This window comes from Heterodontus francisci, chromosome 46 (assembly GCF_036365525.1).
Source record: "Heterodontus francisci isolate sHetFra1 chromosome 46, sHetFra1.hap1, whole genome shotgun sequence".
Classification (NCBI taxonomy): domain Eukaryota; kingdom Metazoa; phylum Chordata; class Chondrichthyes; order Heterodontiformes; family Heterodontidae; genus Heterodontus; species Heterodontus francisci.
In genome coordinates, this window is record NC_090416.1 from 17,919,658 (window position 1) to 17,936,914 (window position 17,257).

At 47.9% G+C, this 17,257-nt stretch overlaps 1 protein-coding gene across 2 annotated transcripts in view; it reads right to left on the bottom strand.

Moving 5' to 3' along the window:
• Positions 1 to 8,190: 8,190 nt before the first annotated feature.
• Positions 8,191 to 17,257, bottom strand: part of adar (adenosine deaminase RNA specific) — a 56,831-nt gene continuing 47,764 nt past the window's right edge. For both annotated transcript variants that reach the window (XM_068022649.1, XM_068022650.1), the window contains exons 10-15: positions 16,832 to 16,951; positions 15,910 to 16,043; positions 14,971 to 15,153; positions 13,280 to 13,392; positions 10,470 to 10,597; positions 8,191 to 9,374 (exon numbers count right to left, since the gene is read on the bottom strand). In XM_068022649.1, the coding sequence (XP_067878750.1) occupies positions 9,134 to 9,374; positions 10,470 to 10,597; positions 13,280 to 13,392; positions 14,971 to 15,153; positions 15,910 to 16,043; positions 16,832 to 16,951 (919 nt within the window). In that variant the 3' untranslated portion in view covers positions 8,191 to 9,133. The remainder of the gene's footprint in view (positions 9,375 to 10,469; positions 10,598 to 13,279; positions 13,393 to 14,970; positions 15,154 to 15,909; positions 16,044 to 16,831; positions 16,952 to 17,257) is intronic.

A 17,257-nucleotide genomic window follows, 5' to 3' on the forward strand; every position in this document is an offset into this window, starting at 1 on the left:
TCACCTCCTCCCGCGCCAGCTGCATGAATAACTGGCGGCGGAAGGAGTACACGTGTCGGAGGCTGTTCTCCCGAAGACCGAGCGGGACTGGGGTGAGCCCCGTCTTTACCTCCCCCAGATGGTGCAGGTGGGGAAGGAGGAGCTCACCAGGGATGAAGGGTGGGACATTGGATAAAATGAGCCTTTGCGCAGTGGCCTCCAGGGGGTCCACTGGCAGAAAGGTCCCGCCCACGGTGAGCCCCTTGCTCAGAGCCAGGGACACCGCCCGCTCGGTCTTCAGGAAAAACACTGCCTTCCCGTACATTTTAGAGGCTGCAACAATGGCCGAAGGGCCGACAACCTCGGCCATTGCTTTCACGCATGCCTCTATCGTCATGTTCGGGTGGACGTAGCTCTTGACCCCATGCTTTGATGTTAATAAAGCAAACGGTGACGGGGCAACAGGTGCAGCTGCAGCAGCCGCAGCAGCATATGAACGGGAAGGCCCCGCCACCGGCGAAGAGGGGCTTGCCATGGGGTCTAAGAGCTACGCCCACCCCCAAGAAACAAAACAAATTTACACAATTTAAAAAAAAAAAGCAAACTTTAAACAAGGTGGAGTGGGAGTAGAGGAGGATGGCGTAGGATGGTAAAGGAAAAGGGGAGGATAGGTGATTGAGGCGACTGAGTGGAGGAAGGGAGAGAAAGGCTGAAAAGGATGTTTGTTTCAACTGCCAGTTGGAGCACCTTTATCACAATTAGTCCAAACTTGTTTGTTGTCTTCCAGTTGGGGGAGGCTTCTTCGCCCGGGACAGCTGGAGCCGCCCGGTACTCTCCTCTTCTGATTTTAACAAGACAGTCTTCACCCGGGCAACTCCAGCTGTCCCGAGCAGGCAGTTGGGGTGGGGAGGGAGCTCCCTGTGTGCAAACACCAATACAAACACAGGGGCCCTTACTGGATTTGGCTGCCCCACCCCTGAGTCTTCAGGCCTCTTCTCCCTCCCCCAAACAGTTTAAACTTAATAGTCTTTCAGGTGCCCTGACACCCACCTCTCCAGAAAAATTGCAGCCTTCCTTGATGGTTTCCCTCCACTCTGTATTCACCTTTCTCCAATCTCTCTCTCCAGTTGCTGCAGTTTCCACTCTGTATTCAACTTTCTCCAGTTGCTGCAGTCTCCACACTCCACTCTGCAATTGCTGCAACACAGGTGCAGCTGCTCCCCCTGATTGCTGGCAGGAAGTGCTCCAAATTGACCAGCCAATCCCAGTGCTGTACCTGTCCTGGGAGTGTTTGATGCAACACTGTCAGAACATGTCCTGTGGGGTATCTGACCATCTTACTCTACCTGCCCCTTTGCCAACCAGGTATGCAGCTCTTTTTTTAAACAAGCTAATTGACTCAGCTCACTGTGTTTGTCAAGACTATTCCATATTCCACTGCAATGTGTGTTGGGGGTGAGTTGCTGATGGGGGAAGATGGGGATAGAAATCTTGCACATTTCTCCTCTTGCATGAGCTGCTGGCTTTTCAGCCTTGATTGCATATTGTTATCCACTGTCCAAATTAAACCGCCTGTTAACAGCTACATGGACCTTTCCTTCCAACACTTAAAGAATATTTCCTGACCCCTCAGTCTTTCGTCCACTGAAAAAAAGTCCTTTAATATTCGTAATTTTATGTCTGTAACATAACGTCCATCCCTTTGTAATCCAGCTCTATTGAAATAAAGGCCAAAACTTCATGAGATTTTTTTTTTGTCCACTAGTATTTTGTTATTTCTGTACATGGACACGCCCTTTGGCTCTTCCACAGCTCTGTCTCCCCATCAAGAAAATATTCCAATTTGTCTTTTTTGGATCCAAAGTGGGTGACCTCACATTCCCCAAACTGACCTCCATCTGCCACAGTTTTGCCCACTCACTTATTCTGTCTGTATCACTTTGTAACTTCCTGCTCCCAACAATACATCTTACTGTGCCTCCTAGCTTACTGTCATCTGCAAACCTGGGATGTAAAACTCGCTATTTTATCATACAAGTCATTGATAAAAATGCTGAGGTTCCAGAACAGATCACTGGGGAAAACCCACAGGTTACATTCCACTAGAATTAGTCTCCCCTCTGCCCTAGTTGATGCAGCAGTCACTGGACACAGGCCCACTACCCGCCCATTTCCAGGACAGCACTACTCACCGTGCAGAACCCTTACCGAGTGAGGAAGCTGCAAAATTCCACAGTGAGCCCACTCTCCCACCATGTAACCCGTGTCCCCTCTCTCTCTACCCGGGATCAACCCGCAGTCTTTTCAGCTCCCACTGTAAGGGTTCAAGATCACATGTAGAGCAGGGAAAGAGATACTCCAGCTGTCTTCTGGCAGTGATATTTTAACCGGAGGGGATGGACCCAGATTGTGTACTGCATTGGTTCAACTGTGTTAAATAAATGGAACAGGAATGGGATTTAAACTTCTGTCTCCTGGCCTGAGGTTTTCTCTATTTGCATGAAAGGCACCTGAACGGATTTATACAAGAGGCCATTTCAAAATGAAAGGTTGTAATAAATTTATAAATTACCAGGGATGGTATGGTGGGTCAGTGCATCTCTCCTCTGCTTGGTCCTGAGTGCCGGGAAGTCCAAGGTTCTAGCCTGGTCTGCGCTGGAGTGAGCTGATCTCCGTCAGGAGCTGGACCAGGCAATAGCGCTCACTTCAGTACCCAGGACTTGAGCAGGATGGGAGAGGAAATGCAGATCCTGTTCCTGATCCCTTATTCACTGACAACCACCACCACCCCCACAAAAATGGCTGTGGATGTCTGGCTTTTGTTCGCTTCGTCGTGCCTTGTACAGAAGAACATCCTGCCAGTGTTCAGATTCACATCAGGAGGATGAGTGCTTCAGGGGGGCGGGGTCAGGAGAGCTGCTGAAGGAGCGAACCAGCTCCACCTGCTCAGTTAGCCTTATATTGCAGCCACCTGCAATCATGGTCAGGAATCAAGACTTACCCAGACACCCTGATGTTTTTGGAGGTGGGATGGAGAATTTGCACCCCCCCCCCACTCTAGAATTTTTAACTATTTAAATAGCCTGTTCTGATCTTAGCAGGTGGGGCAGCAGAGCTCTCAGGGTCCCTAGATGTTAGTTTCCTGATCATCAGCCAACGATCACTGTGGGAAATGCTTGTGGCCACCATAAGTGGACAGATGGGGCTCAGCTGGGATAATTTTCACAGTGAAACACTCTGAAAACTCTCAGACACTGTGGCCGTTTGGGCCAGATAATGGAGGTTGAGGGTTACCTAAACAACTGCAATACAGTATGACTAAACAACTTCTGAAGAGGACATGCCCTGGGAGTGTTTGATTGGACAGTGTAGAGGGAGCTTTACTCTGTATCTAACCCCGTTTTTTTTTCAGTGTAGAGGAAGCTTTACTCTGTATCTAACCCCGTTTTTTTTTCAGTGTAGAGGGAGCTTTACTCTGTATCTAACCCCGTTTTTTTTTTGATGGGGACAGTGTAGAGGGAGCTTTACTCTGTATCTAACCCCCGTGCTGTACCTGCCCTGGGGAGTGTTTGATGGGGACAGTGTAGAGGGAGCTTTACTCTGTATCTAACCCCGTGCTGAATGTGGGTGCTGCGCGCCAGTAACTGACATGGTTCCATTTTCCAGCACAAATACCTCTCTCCTTGCTGAGTGCACAATAAAAACTCAAATGAAAAATGTTGGTTTAGGACTACAAAGTGGAGCAACACATCAGAAACCAATGGGAAAGAACACAAAACTGTCCCAACACTATACAACAATGCTGACAAAAAGAACAGCAACCCACATGACTCCTGGGTGGAATGAAAAAATTGCAACTCAATCCCCCTGTCTAGAGCCTCTCGAGGAACAGACCATGGCATCCCAGCGCAGACCAAGGCTTCCCTGCTGCGTATGGACAACCCCCTCCTGGGCCAAGGCACTAAATAAAAAGGTCTACACCAACTTTCTTAAAAGATGAACATCCAATTTATTCTAGAGGATTTAATGGATGAGAACAAGATGCTCGCTACCTGATACAAAAAACAAAATCCTGTAAAAACTGAGCATATACACACACACACACACAGAGAAAAATAACACATACCCTCACCCTCCCAAAAAATACCCCAAAGCCTACTAACAAACTCTGAGAACAGACATGCAGTGCACTGCCACTAAAAATAATTCCAGGCCTCTTTCACTCCAAAAGCCTCCCAAGTATCAGATGCCCTCACTGTTGAGAAAGGAAGGATTAAGGGAAGCTAATTAAAAACAATTTTCAAGATTGAAAGTGACACCACAGCCTCATCCCTCCTATGAATGCTGCAGATCAGAAACATAAACCGCAGCAGCTGTGGTGAGCTTTCTTGTTGCACACGGGAACTGCAAGTGTAATGGGCAAAATGCTTCAGTGTGTACCAATACCTTAATCATTGAGTTCACAGAAAAACAAAATTGATAAAAATGATCCAAGATGGCTCACGTGGAGGTTCAATAGCCTGTGCCATGGGGAGACAGGAACCGCAGAGAATAATTCTCTCCAAACTTGCTTCCATCCTCTTTGTGCTATACAGAAACTATTTTAAATCACAATTCACCAACATCTGAATCATTAACAACCGCAAACTGGATGGGGAGGGAGGGGGAATTGATCAGTCCAGGGTAAATGTGCAAGGCATTTCTCTCTTAATAAGTCTGCCGTATGGCAGTGTAACTCACACCTGGGGCTCCCAATGTTCAGTCACTGTCAGGGAGGGTTGTACAGACTGAGGTCCAAATAACCTGCCCAAAAAAAAACATTAAAAAGAAAAGAGATGCTGGAAAGCTAACCCACGTGCAGTTGGGCATGTTCATCCTCGGATGGGTTGTCCCTTATCTTGGCTCAGTGGGACCGAGGGGCAGGCAATAGTCAGAAGCTGGCTGTCGTGTCTGGCTGTGTTTAGTCTTCTGTTATCTTTCCCCCCTCCCCACAAGCATGCAGCTTCCCACTCATACTCCCCACGCTACCTTCCCCTGTAATTTGGCTGTCAGGAGGAGTCAGAGATGCTAAGGAATGACTGTCTCCTCCAGCCTTTGTTTAGCACAGCTCGCGTCAGGAACCGAGCAGACTGGGACTGAATCCTATGGCTTCCCCATACTTTGTAGTCGCAAGCGACAGCACCTACCACCCCATTCCCCCAAGGCCCTCTGCTACACTTCCACATCTGCAATGATCCAGGACAGAATGTGGGTGCACCAACACTGGGCAAGTGTGTGGAGGGGGGGAAAGATAACAGAAGACTAAACCCAGCCAGACACGACAGCCAGCTCGTGACTACTGCTGTATCACCCACTTAATACTCGCTCAAACGTTGCCATACCCTCCCAGAGCTAGGAATGGCCTGCACACAAGCACCCGGAATCAGATAGAAAATCAACTGGACTATACAGGAAAGAAAAACCGTGATTTCTTTTGATTGCAGCGTGAATATTGAAACTGCGGTCTTTTGTTGTCTGTTATTGCAAACCCTCCACCCATTCACCAAGGCGTGTCCAAGACCCACCAAGCCGGAAACCTGGACTGCACAACAACAAAATAAAACACACACCTGGAGCACGAGAGCTTCGATCCTGCTTCTGACCGCAGAACGTTTAATGGAAACTAAAATCGGATATAATGCAGGCAGACTTCCCAAAACTGCAATACATCAGAAAATGATTAAACTTTTTTTGGGGGGAGAAAATAACTTTGGCAAGTTTCTTCACAATTATTAAAACTAAGCACGATGTTCACTAAACGTTCACTCTCTACTGCAAAAGTAACTGTGCAAGACCCGGACCACCCCCTCCCTTCCTTACACGCAAAAACATGTGTAGTAATGAGCGGTATGGAAATACTTGACTGTGCAGCACACTAAAATGCTTCATCTGGAACACAAGATCAGTTACTGCCTGCACAGTTCCCTGAATTTATCTGTCACTGTTTGAAATACCAGCCAGAAAACCTGTAACAAACTCAGTCCTCCCCGCACCCCACCCAAGATGTTTGTATCCTATTGCGATCAATTCACTCAAGGCGAAAAAATATATCACCCATGGCCAATACTCAAATTCACTCAGTCTCACAGGGATTCCTTTGCTGCTAGCTCCAACAGACCTGTCCCCACCAGTACTGTACCCCAGTGTAATACAGTGACAGACCTGTCCCCACCAATAATGTACCACAGTGTTATACAGTGACAGACCTGTCCCCACCAGCACTGTACCACAGTGTTATACAGTGACAGACCTGTCTCCACCAGTACTGTACCCCAGTGTTATACAGTGACAGACCCGTCCCCACCAGTACTGTACCCCAGTGTTATACAGTGACAGACCTGTCTCCACCAGTACTGTACCCCAGTGTTATACAGTGACAGACCGGTCCCCACCAGTACTGTACCCCAGTGTTATACAGTGACAGACCCGTCCCCACCAGTACTGTACCCCAGTGTTATACAGTGACAGACCTGTCTCCACCAGTACTGTACCCCAGTGTTATACAGTGACAGACCCGTCCCCACCAGTACTGTACCGTGTTATACAGTGACAGACCCGTCCCCACCAGTACTGTACCCCAGTGTTATAGAGACAGACCCGTCCCTACCAGTACTGTACCCAGTGTTATACACTGACAGACCCTTCCCCAACACTGTACCCCAGTGTTATACAGTGACAGACCTATCCCCACCTGTACTGTACCCCAGTGTTATACAATGACAGACCTGTCCCCACCAGTACAGTACCCGTGTTATACAGTGACAGACCTGTCCCCACCAGTACTGTACCCGTGTTATCAGTGACAGACCTGTCCCCACCAGTACTGTACCCCAGTGTTTATACACTGACAGACCTGTCCCCACCAGTACTGTACCCCAGTGTTATACAGTGACAGACCTGTCCCCACCAGTACTGTACCCCAGTGTTATACAGTGACAGACCCGTCCCCACCAGTACTGTAGCCCAGTGTTATAGTGACAGACCCGTCCCCACCAGTACTGTATTCCAGTGTTATACAGTGACAGACCCGTCCCCACCAGTACTGTACCCGTGTTATACAGTGACAGACCTGTCCCCACTAGTACTCTAGCCCAGTATTATATACTGACAGACCTGTCCTCACCAGCACTGTACCCAGTTATGCAGTGACAGACCCGTCCCCACCAGTACTGTGCCCCAGTGTTACACAGTAACCCCCATACCCACCAGTACTGTAGCCCAGTGTCATACAATGACAGACCTGGCCTCACCAGCACTGTACCCAGTGTCATACAGTGACAGACCCGTCCCCACCAGTACTGTACCCCAGTGGCATACAGGGACAGACCCATCCCCACCACCACTCTCCGCCGGTGTCATACAGTGAAGACCCGTCCCCACCAGCACTGTACCCCCGTACATACAGTTACAGACCCGTCCCCACCAGCACTGTACCCCCGTGTCATACAGTGACAGACCAGTCCCCAACAGTACTGTACCCCAGTGTTATACGGTGACAGACCTGTCCCCACCAGTACTGTACCCCAGTGTTATACAGCTAATAAAGTTTGTCAAGACACAGCTGAAGTCGTCAATTTCAGCATTTCACAACAAGTGATGATTCTCAACCTTCTGTTCTGGACTCTAAGCCCTTCCCCGGAGGTGAAGGACTGTGGGATGATTCGTCTTTATTCCATGGACTTGAATGCTCCGTCTACCCTGTGCAACATTCTTCACTGGAGCGTAGCAGGTACCCGGGCTCCGTACTGGAGAGGGCCACAACTCTCATGACGTCGTGCCCAAGGGTTGTGCAGGGAAGGAGGCAGATGCAGGAGATACAACAGCCTCAAAATTCGAGCTAGCATCTTGGTTCAAAACCTGGGCTCAGCAATGGGCACCTCACCCCCCACGTGACTTCAGCGGCGCTCTCATTAACACCCCACCCCCTTTGCCTCCCCTCTGTGCAAAGGAGATAATAGTACAGTTGGCAAAAGCTGCTGGGAGATGGCCAAGCACAACTGGTGTTATGATGTCCCTTCCTGGGCATCACACGATAGTCATGGAGGGGAATAGAAAACCCAAGCTGCTGGAAATACACAGCAAGTCCCTCTGTGAAGGCGAGAAACAGGTTTAACACTGAGTGCAAGCCCTGAGCAGCTTCAAATACTTGCTTTAATTCAAAGTCCCACACAGTTGTTGGCCAATCTTTTAATAGTGAATTAAAAAAAGGAAAACATGCTACATCGACAGGACCAGCGCGATTTCACTTTGACATATGTAGGTAAGGGAGACGCTTTAACCCATCTCGCTCATCGCTTCATGGAAAGCTGTGGTTCCACCTACCACTCAGCCAGCTACCCCATACCTGGCAGAAGTCGTGCACACTTGTACTGCACATGGTTTGAGCCAGGAAACTGACACAAATTTTTGACTGTGAGTTAAGAATCATGGCCGATTCCTCCTAGCTAAAATCCAGGGACACTGTAACCAGGGAGGAGGGCAGAGCTGCAGATTGATCCCAAGAGTATTTTGGCTACTCAGATGCAGAAGTATCGGGGTAAAACGGGGTGGCTTCCTGGCTGCAGGGACCACTAACAGGAGTCCGGCTTGCCTGGATCAGCCTCCGGAATAGCTGGCAAGCGCAAGTCAAGTTTTTGAGTGTTCTTTTTTAATTTAAAAAGTCTGCTGGTACAGGCTGTATATCACCCGTATTTACATGGGTTTCTCTCCCCTCATCCCTGCCCTATTCAGAGTCACGCAGTTGGTCCAATAACGTTACAGGGCAAGAGTTGTCACAGCATCATGCTGAAGCTGTATCTCCCACTCCGAACACTTTCCTGCCAAGCAGAACACTCATCCCCTGATATTGTGGAAGCTTTTGCGTGAAAGAGGCTCACTCCCCACCCCCATCCCTCCAAATCTTAGCTTAAGTGACTCTCCTTTTAAAATCAGGTCTACGTCATTGTTTTTTAAACTACATTCGATTATAAACATATGACAGATTTATAAAGGAATGTCAGGAATTATATGGTAACTTTTTTTTTTAAAAAGTTTTGCTTTTTAAATTCTCTACAACCTCTGTACAGAATTGCTCCCTTTCCCACCCCCACCGCCTCCCCCCCCCCCCACCAGAAAACTATGCTTCGCTGTTCATGAAGCTCTTCTCCTCCAGAGGCTTCTGGATCCAGTTGCCATAGTTCATCTGCTCCAGGGCTTTGAAGAACAAGGTCCGGGCGTTCTGGAAGTCTGCGGCCGCCTCCTTTGCGTCAGAGTAGGAGGCCATCGCTAGCAGGTCCTGACGATTGTTCTTCGTGCACAGGCGCCTGAAGAAATCGTACAGGTGGATTTTGGAGACACGTGAGACGTCGAGCTGAGGCCTGGAGGTAGAGAGAAAAACAAAAACAGAATTAACAAGCTCCATTTACTGACAGCTTGGAAGCGAAGATCTGGTGCTCCGACCCACCCCCTCTAAAAAAAAAACCTAGCTTGGTGTCAGCTGACCTCCTTGTACCCGATCAGTGACGGCCATGGCTCTGTGGGCAGCACACTCACCTTCGAGTCAGAAGTTCCCTGGTTTGTGTCCCACTCCAGAGACTTTGAGCATGTACTTCAGGCCGACAGTCCCAGTGCCGCACTGTCGGAGGGTCAGTACTGAGGGAGAGCCGCACTGTCGGAGGGTCAGTACTGAGGGAGAGCCGCACTGTCGGAGGGTCAGTACTGAGGGAGAGCCGCACTGTCGGAGGGTCAGTACTGAGGGAGAGCCGCACTGTCGGAGGGCCAGTACTGAGGGAGAGCCGCACTGTCGGAGGGCCAGTACTGAGGGAGAGCCGCACTGTCGGAGGGCCAGTACTGAGGGAGAGCCGCACTGTCGGAGGGCCAGTACTGAGGGAGAGCCGCACTGTCGGAGGGCCAGTACTGAGGGAGAGCCGCACTGTCGGAGGGTCAGTACTGAGGGAGAGCCGCACTGTCAGAGGGCCAGTACTGAGGGAGAGCCGCACTGTTGGAGATGCCGTCTTTCAGATGAGACGTTAAACTGAGGCCCCCGTCTGCCATCTCAGGCGGACGTATAAGATCCCATGGCCACGATATCTAAGGGGAGGAGGGGAGATTTCCCCGGTGCCCTCGGCCCAAGATTCATCACTCAACCAACATCTCTGAAGCAGTTCTTGTTACAGGAACCTGCTGTCCACAAGTTAGCAGAATCTCCTACATTACAACAACGATTACACTTCGAAAGTACTTCATTGACCGTAAAGCGCTTTCGGACATCCTGAGGACACGATAGGCACTCTGTAACTAAGCCTTTTTATGCTTCTTTGTTATTCTTTTACACTCTTGGCGTCTTGCACTGGCCTAGGCTCTGCTGTGAAGAGAGGTCCCAACGCCTGGCTGAGCTGAGATTAATTCCAGTGCAGATGGCATTGGTTCCAACATTACACCGACAAATGCTTAAAACACGCTGAGTGATTTACCCATCGACTTTCCCCTTGGTTCCATCCAGAATTTCCACCTCAGTTCCATCTGCTAAGGACCAGTTTACGCTCGACTCCTTCGTTTTCCCGGTTTGCCGCGTTGAGTCGTAGACACTAACCCTTCCAATCTGCAATCAGAACTCAATTTCAATCCTTTACTCTGAGAGAACACAAGAGCACAAGAAAATAGGAGCAGGAGTATACCATTTGGTCTGAGGAAATATGTTCTTGCTATGGAGGGAGTGCAGCAAAGTTTCACCAGACTGATTCCTGGGACGGCAGGACTGATGTATGGAGAGAGATTGGGTCGATTAGGTTTGAATTCACTAGAGTTTAGAAGAATGAGAGGGGATCTCAGACACCTACAGAATTCTAACAGGACTGGACAGGGTAGATGGCGGAAGGATGTTCCCGATGGTGGGGGAGTCCAGGACCAGGGGTCACAGTCTAAGGGTAAGGGGTAAGCCATTTAGGACTGAGATGAGGAGGGATTTCTTCACCCAGGGAGTGGTGAACCTGTGGAATTCTCTACCACGGAAAACAGTTGAGGCCAAATCATTAAATATATTCAAGAAAGAGCTATAGTTCTTAGGGATCAAGGGATACGGGGAGAAAGTGGGAACAGGATACTGAGTTTGGATGATCAGCCATGATTGTATTGAATAGCGGAGCAGGCTTGAAGGGCTGAATGGCCTACTCCTGCTCCTATTTTTCTGTTTCTATATGGCCCATTGAGCCTGCTCTGCCATTCAATACGATCATGGCTGATCTTATCGGATTCAACTCCACTTTCCCGTCTGCTTGCCATACCTCTTGATTTCCTGAAAGACCAAAAACCTGTCTATCCCAGCCTTAAATGTATCCAAAGACGGAGGAACCCTCCCCATCATCCACAACCCTCTGGGGTAGAGAATTCCGAAGATTCATAACCCTTTGAGGTAAGTAATTTCTCCTAATCTTAGTCCTAAATGATTGGCCCCTTATCTTGAGACTGTGCCCCCGTGTTTTAGATTTCCTGACCAGCAGAAACAATCCCTCAGTTTCTACGCTACCCAGCCCCTTCAGAATCTTGTATGTTTCAATTAGATTGCCTCTCATTCTTCTAAACTCCAGAGAATACAGGCCCAATTTACTTAGCCTCTCATTATAGGACAACCCCCTCACCCCAGGACCAATCTAGTGAATCTTCACTGCACTGCCTCCAATGCAAGTATATCCTTTCTTAAATATGTGGAGACCAAAAATGCACACAGTATTCCAGACGTGGTCTCACCAAAACCCTGTACAACTGTAGCAAGACTTCCTTACTCCTGTACTCCAATCCCCTTGCAATAAAGGCCAACATGCCATTTGCTTTCCTAATTGCTTGCTGTACCAGCATGTTAACTTTCTTCATTCCTTGTACAAGCACACCCAAGTCTCTTTGAACATCAACACTTACAAGTTTCACACCTTTTAAAAAATATTCTGCTTTTCTATTCTTACAGTCAAAGTGAATAACTTCACACTTCCCTACATTATATTCCATCTGCCATCTTGTTGCCCACTCATTTAACCTGCTTGTATCTCTTTGCAGCCTCTGTGTCCTCCCTACAGCTTAACTTTCCACCTACCTTTGTATCAACAGCAAACTTAGATACATTACTCTCTGTCTCTTCAGCTAAGTCATTTAGATTGAAAATAGCTGAGGCCCCAGCACTGATCCTTGCGGACTTAACTATTTACTGCCTGCTAATTTGAAAATGCCCCTCTTATGCCCAATCATTGCTTCCTGTTTGCTAACCAACCATCTATCCATGCTAATATATTACTCACAACTCCATGAGCCCTTATCTTGCCTATTAATCTTCTGCGTGGCACTTTATCAAATGCCTTTTGGAATTCCAGGTATGCTACATCTACTGGTTCCTCTTTACCTACCCTACTAGTTAAATCCTCAAAAAACTCAAACAAATTTATGAAACAGGATTTCCCTTCAGTAAAACCATGTTGACTTGTTCTAATCATACTGTGCTTTTCGAAGTGTTAAGACTGTTAAGATTTCCTTAATAATAGATTCCAGCATCCCAACGACTGATGTTAGGCTAACTGGAGAGAGAGAGAGAGAGCGTGAGAGAGTGAGAAAGAGAACGAGAAAGCGAGTGAGTGAGCACCACAGGGTAAGCCACACAGCACAAACTACTGACACAAATCCTACCACTGCCCCATTCTCTCTGCATTACCCAAGAGGTTTCCCTTCTCTGCGCAAGCTTTTTGACTCCTGGGTCACATAGGTGCATACCGTTGGAGCTCAGGGCTGCCACATAATGTTCCTGTTTATGCCTGTCCGCCTCTAATTGCTTATACTAATTGATTTTTTTTTAAACTTTCCTCCGAAGGCTTCTACTACTTTCCCATCATTGATGCAAAAAAAAATTACGCAGTAAAGTAACATGCTGATAGGGTGAGATGAAGTAGGGTGGAGTATGGACCAGTTAGGACAAATGGCCTGTTTCTATGCTCTATGTCCTATGATTTAGGATACATCCACCAAACAGGCATTATGGTTGAGTGCTAGCAATGCTGTGCACCCTGAAGACTTCAGCCAGTATATTCAGGGACACTTGGTGCATCACACTTCCAGGTTCCCTCCAAATCAAACATCAACCTGACCTGGACAGATGCAGGCCTTTCTTTCAACGTTGCTGGGTCATTAGATCAGCGGATTGGCCTCCTCCTGTCCTTATATTCTTACTCCCACCCCACCTAGGATGGGTGACAGCGGACATCATGTACTAGAAGGAACAGATTCGAACTCCTGATATCCTTACCTGTGGGTGACTTAGTGTGTAAGGATAAGGCAGACCCTTTTGAAATTCTTCACCATCCCTGGACATGCGACAGCACATCGCTCGAGCCAGGTGTCCGTGGCTGTACAGGTAACCTGCAGGTGGAAGGAAGAAACAGGTTTACTCTGAGCAGATTTGCAAGAGAACCTTATTGCAGGGAGAGAAAACCCCAGGGCAATAATCATCACATAAACTCTCCTGGGGAACTTGTGGGAGCACAGGATGTTTTTCCAGAGAACGGCTGAAGCAGAGACTATTCTCTCTCTTCGGCTACTGCCTCCATTCCATTTTAAAACTGCAGTCATCACCAGCCTCCAAAAAAAAGCCCATCCTTGAGCCAAATGTCCTTGCAAAGTAATGCCCCATTTTTCATCAAAGCCTCCCAAATCTGGGACTCTCTTTCGCCATGACTGCTGGTTTGAATCTCTCCAATCAGTTTTCTGCCCCCGTCACAGCACTGAAGCCAGTGTCACAGCTGACTTTGTAGCTGCGACCTTTCTGCTACGTGAGCTTTGGCTCAGTAGGCACCTGCTTCAACACCCGAGTTAGAAAGATTGTGAATTCACGTACCACTTCAGAAACTTGGGATCAAAGCTCAAGGCTGGCATTCCAGTGCAGCAGAGGGAGTGCTGCACTGTCGAGGTGCCGTCTTTTGGATGTTAAACCGAGGTCCTGTCTGTTCTCTCGGGTGGTTGTAAAAAAAAACCCATGACACTATTTAGGGCGGCACAGTGGCGCAGTGGTTAGCAACACAGCCTCTCAGCTCCAGCGACCCGGGTTCAGTTCTAGGTACTGCCTGTGCGGAGTTTGCAAGTTCTCCCCGTGACCGTGTGGGTTTCCGCCGGGTGCTCCGGTTTCCTCCCACAGCCAAATACTTGCAGGTTGATAGGTACATTGGCCATTGTAAATTGCCCCTAGTGTAGGTAGGTGGTAGGAGAATTGAGGGAAGGTGGAGATGTGGTAGGGAGTATGGGATTAGTGTAGGATTAGTATAAATGGGTGGTTGATGGTCAGCACAAACTTGGTGGGCCGAAGGGCCTGTTTCAGTGCTGTATCTCTCTATGACTCTGACTATTTAGAAGAGGAGCAGGGGCGTTATCCCCGGTCTCCTGGCCAATATTTAGTCCTTAATTAAGAACGCAAAGTAGATGATCTGGTCATTACCACATCTCCATGAGGGAGCTTGCTAGTGACAACATTTCAGAAGTACTTCATTGGCTGTAAGGTGTTTTGGGACATCCTTAGGTTACAAAGGGAGCTATAGAAATGTAAAACTTTCTTCCTTTCTCTGCAGCCTTTGACACGGCCAACAACACTATCCCCCTGCCACCCTCTTGGTGGAACTGCTCTCTCTCTGTTCCACTCTTACCTATAAAATGGTACACAGAAAGCTCCCGCAATGGCTTCTCATCCTGTCCCCACACTTTTAATTTCTAACCAATTCTACGTTTACCTACATAAACAGTGACTACATTTCAAAAGTAATTTGTTGGGCTCGAAGCAGTTGAGATCTTTATGAGAGGTGTAGTGGGCAGTGGTGCTGTAGATATGGGGCAATGCAAATCTTCCTGCTCACATGGTACAATGTCAATTCCTTGCCTATTCAGATCTGAACTCCTGTGACCTGATGCCACGTTTTGTGCAGAGGCCAGCAACCCAGGCTGACAGCTTACCCAGGGTAATGGAGCTGAGATAGACGGGGTGGATGAAGTGAGAGAGGAGAGCCCCCTGAAGGCCCAGCACATTCCAGCGCAGGATCTTGTCGCTGCAGGACATTGTGCGGAGTCGCTCTCCATGTTGAATCCCGTCCCACGTTGGGACAATGTCGCTCGACTCCACTGGGATGGTACCTTCACCTGCAGACCAGACAACGGTGAGTCGTTAAAAAATGCCCAAGGCTCATGCACAGTTATAAGAGGAGGAAAGGCCAGAAGGTACCAGTCAAAGTATTTCTTCAATGAAAAGTATAAAGCGAAACAAAACCAGCATGTCAGTGCAGCCAGGCACCTACTATTCAGGTTGTCAGATGCATCAGCACCATGCTCGCATTCAGCTGTCTATGCATTTACACAACTGAGGGAAAGGGGTCATTCAACGGCGAACAGAAGTGTAAACACCAAATGCCTACCCCACAATCCAGACCAACTGTAGTGCCTCGGGCATTGCCCCAGGTGAGATATTTGCAGGGCTGAACCAGCTGCTCACTGCACCACTTTCTGACATTACACTTCAATTGGCTGTAAAGCGATTTGGGATGTCCCAAGATTATGAAAGGCGCTATATAAATGCAAGACTTTCTTCCCATCTGAGGAACTATTCTAAGTATTATCTAAATGTGGAGGGGGGCTGGGGGAACCTCTGATCAAAAGGACATGTCTCAGACCTTTGGTCCACATCAAGGCATAAATAGCCCTAAAACTCAAAGCATGTATCAGTGCTTTTGGTTGAAGTTAATAAGTTTATGCAGACAACTATCTGTGAACCAAGTTCAGCTTTAATAAACTTGATGTGCAGACAGCGAGAGATGTCACTGTTATGAACATTTCACATTTTTGGTACCCAGTGTTAGCACTAAGCATATTTGTGTCACTTGATAAAGTTTGTGAACTCACCGTTCTCCACCTTGGTGCGCAGCTTGCCCTGCTTCATGTTCTCAAACAGCGGGTGGTGCGAATCATCTCCTTCTTTGGTGGGGGGCTCGCTGCATGACTTATCGAACAGGGCTCCATCGCCACACGGGGCAGTGCTGAGGATGGAACAGCAAAAAGGGCATATAGTCAGGCTAAGCAAGACTCGTGGAACTCCACACATTTGTATCCATTGAACAACACCTCCAAATAAAATGGTCAGCACCAGACGTGAAATTATAACTGCTGCACTATCTCTTCACTGCCATTAGGAACAGCCCTATCTTCAAAGTTAGATCACTGTTGCACTTATTCCATTGCTCAATTATTGTTTGGATGAGAAACATCTTCTTGACTTACCTTCTTGCTCTCCCCTTCCATTAGCTGTGGCTCAATGGGCAATACTTGCGCATGCATCTGGGTCAGAAACCCCAATCCAGAGACTTGAGCACATAATTCAGGCTGATACCCACCGTGCAATTCTGAGAGAGTGCTGAACTGTAGAAAGAGCCATCCTTTGGATGAGACTTTAAACTGAAGCCCCATCTGCTCTCTCAGCTGGTTGTTAAAGATCCCATGTCACTATTGGAAGGTGCCTTGGGCCAATATTTATCCCTTGACCAACATCACTAAAACAGATCATCTGATCATCATCACATTGCTGTTTACGGAACCTTCCTGTGTGCAAATTGGCTGCTGTGTTTCCCACATTTAAACAGTGACTACACTTCAAAAGTACTTCAGTGGGTGTAAAAAAAACTTTGGAATGTCCTGAGGTCTTGAAAGACAGGTCTGACTTTTTCATTTAAACTTATGGCCCCCATGTACGTGAACCCTTCACCACAGCAAACAAAGCTTCACCCACAATAGAACATAAAGGGGAAGGTGGATGGGAGTTTAAACTGACCTGATGTAGAGATGAAACGTTATTCCTGGTTTAATCTGTAACCTGTTGTCCTGCGCTGGCATAAAAAGGCTGTTGTCTGGAGAAGCGGGGTCATACTTCAACAGCTCATCGTACAGGAATCTGTGGAGGAAGCAGCAGCCTGATTGGAAGGTGTAACTTCTAAAATGCCACAATATTAACAAGACACAACAGATTCCTCACCCATAATCTTAACAGAACTGTTCCCATCAGAAGTGCTGCTGGACCCATTGCCTACTTCTGTTTTCAAATCACTGCTGAAGGATTTTCCTCTCTCCTCCTGCCCATGTCTATAATAATATGTTAAAACTTGTACCTCAATGTCTACGACCTATCAACTTTTTCTCAATAAATTCTTAATTCATGAGATAAGCATGCCGCTCTGTGGTGCCATTTTCTCCAGTGGGG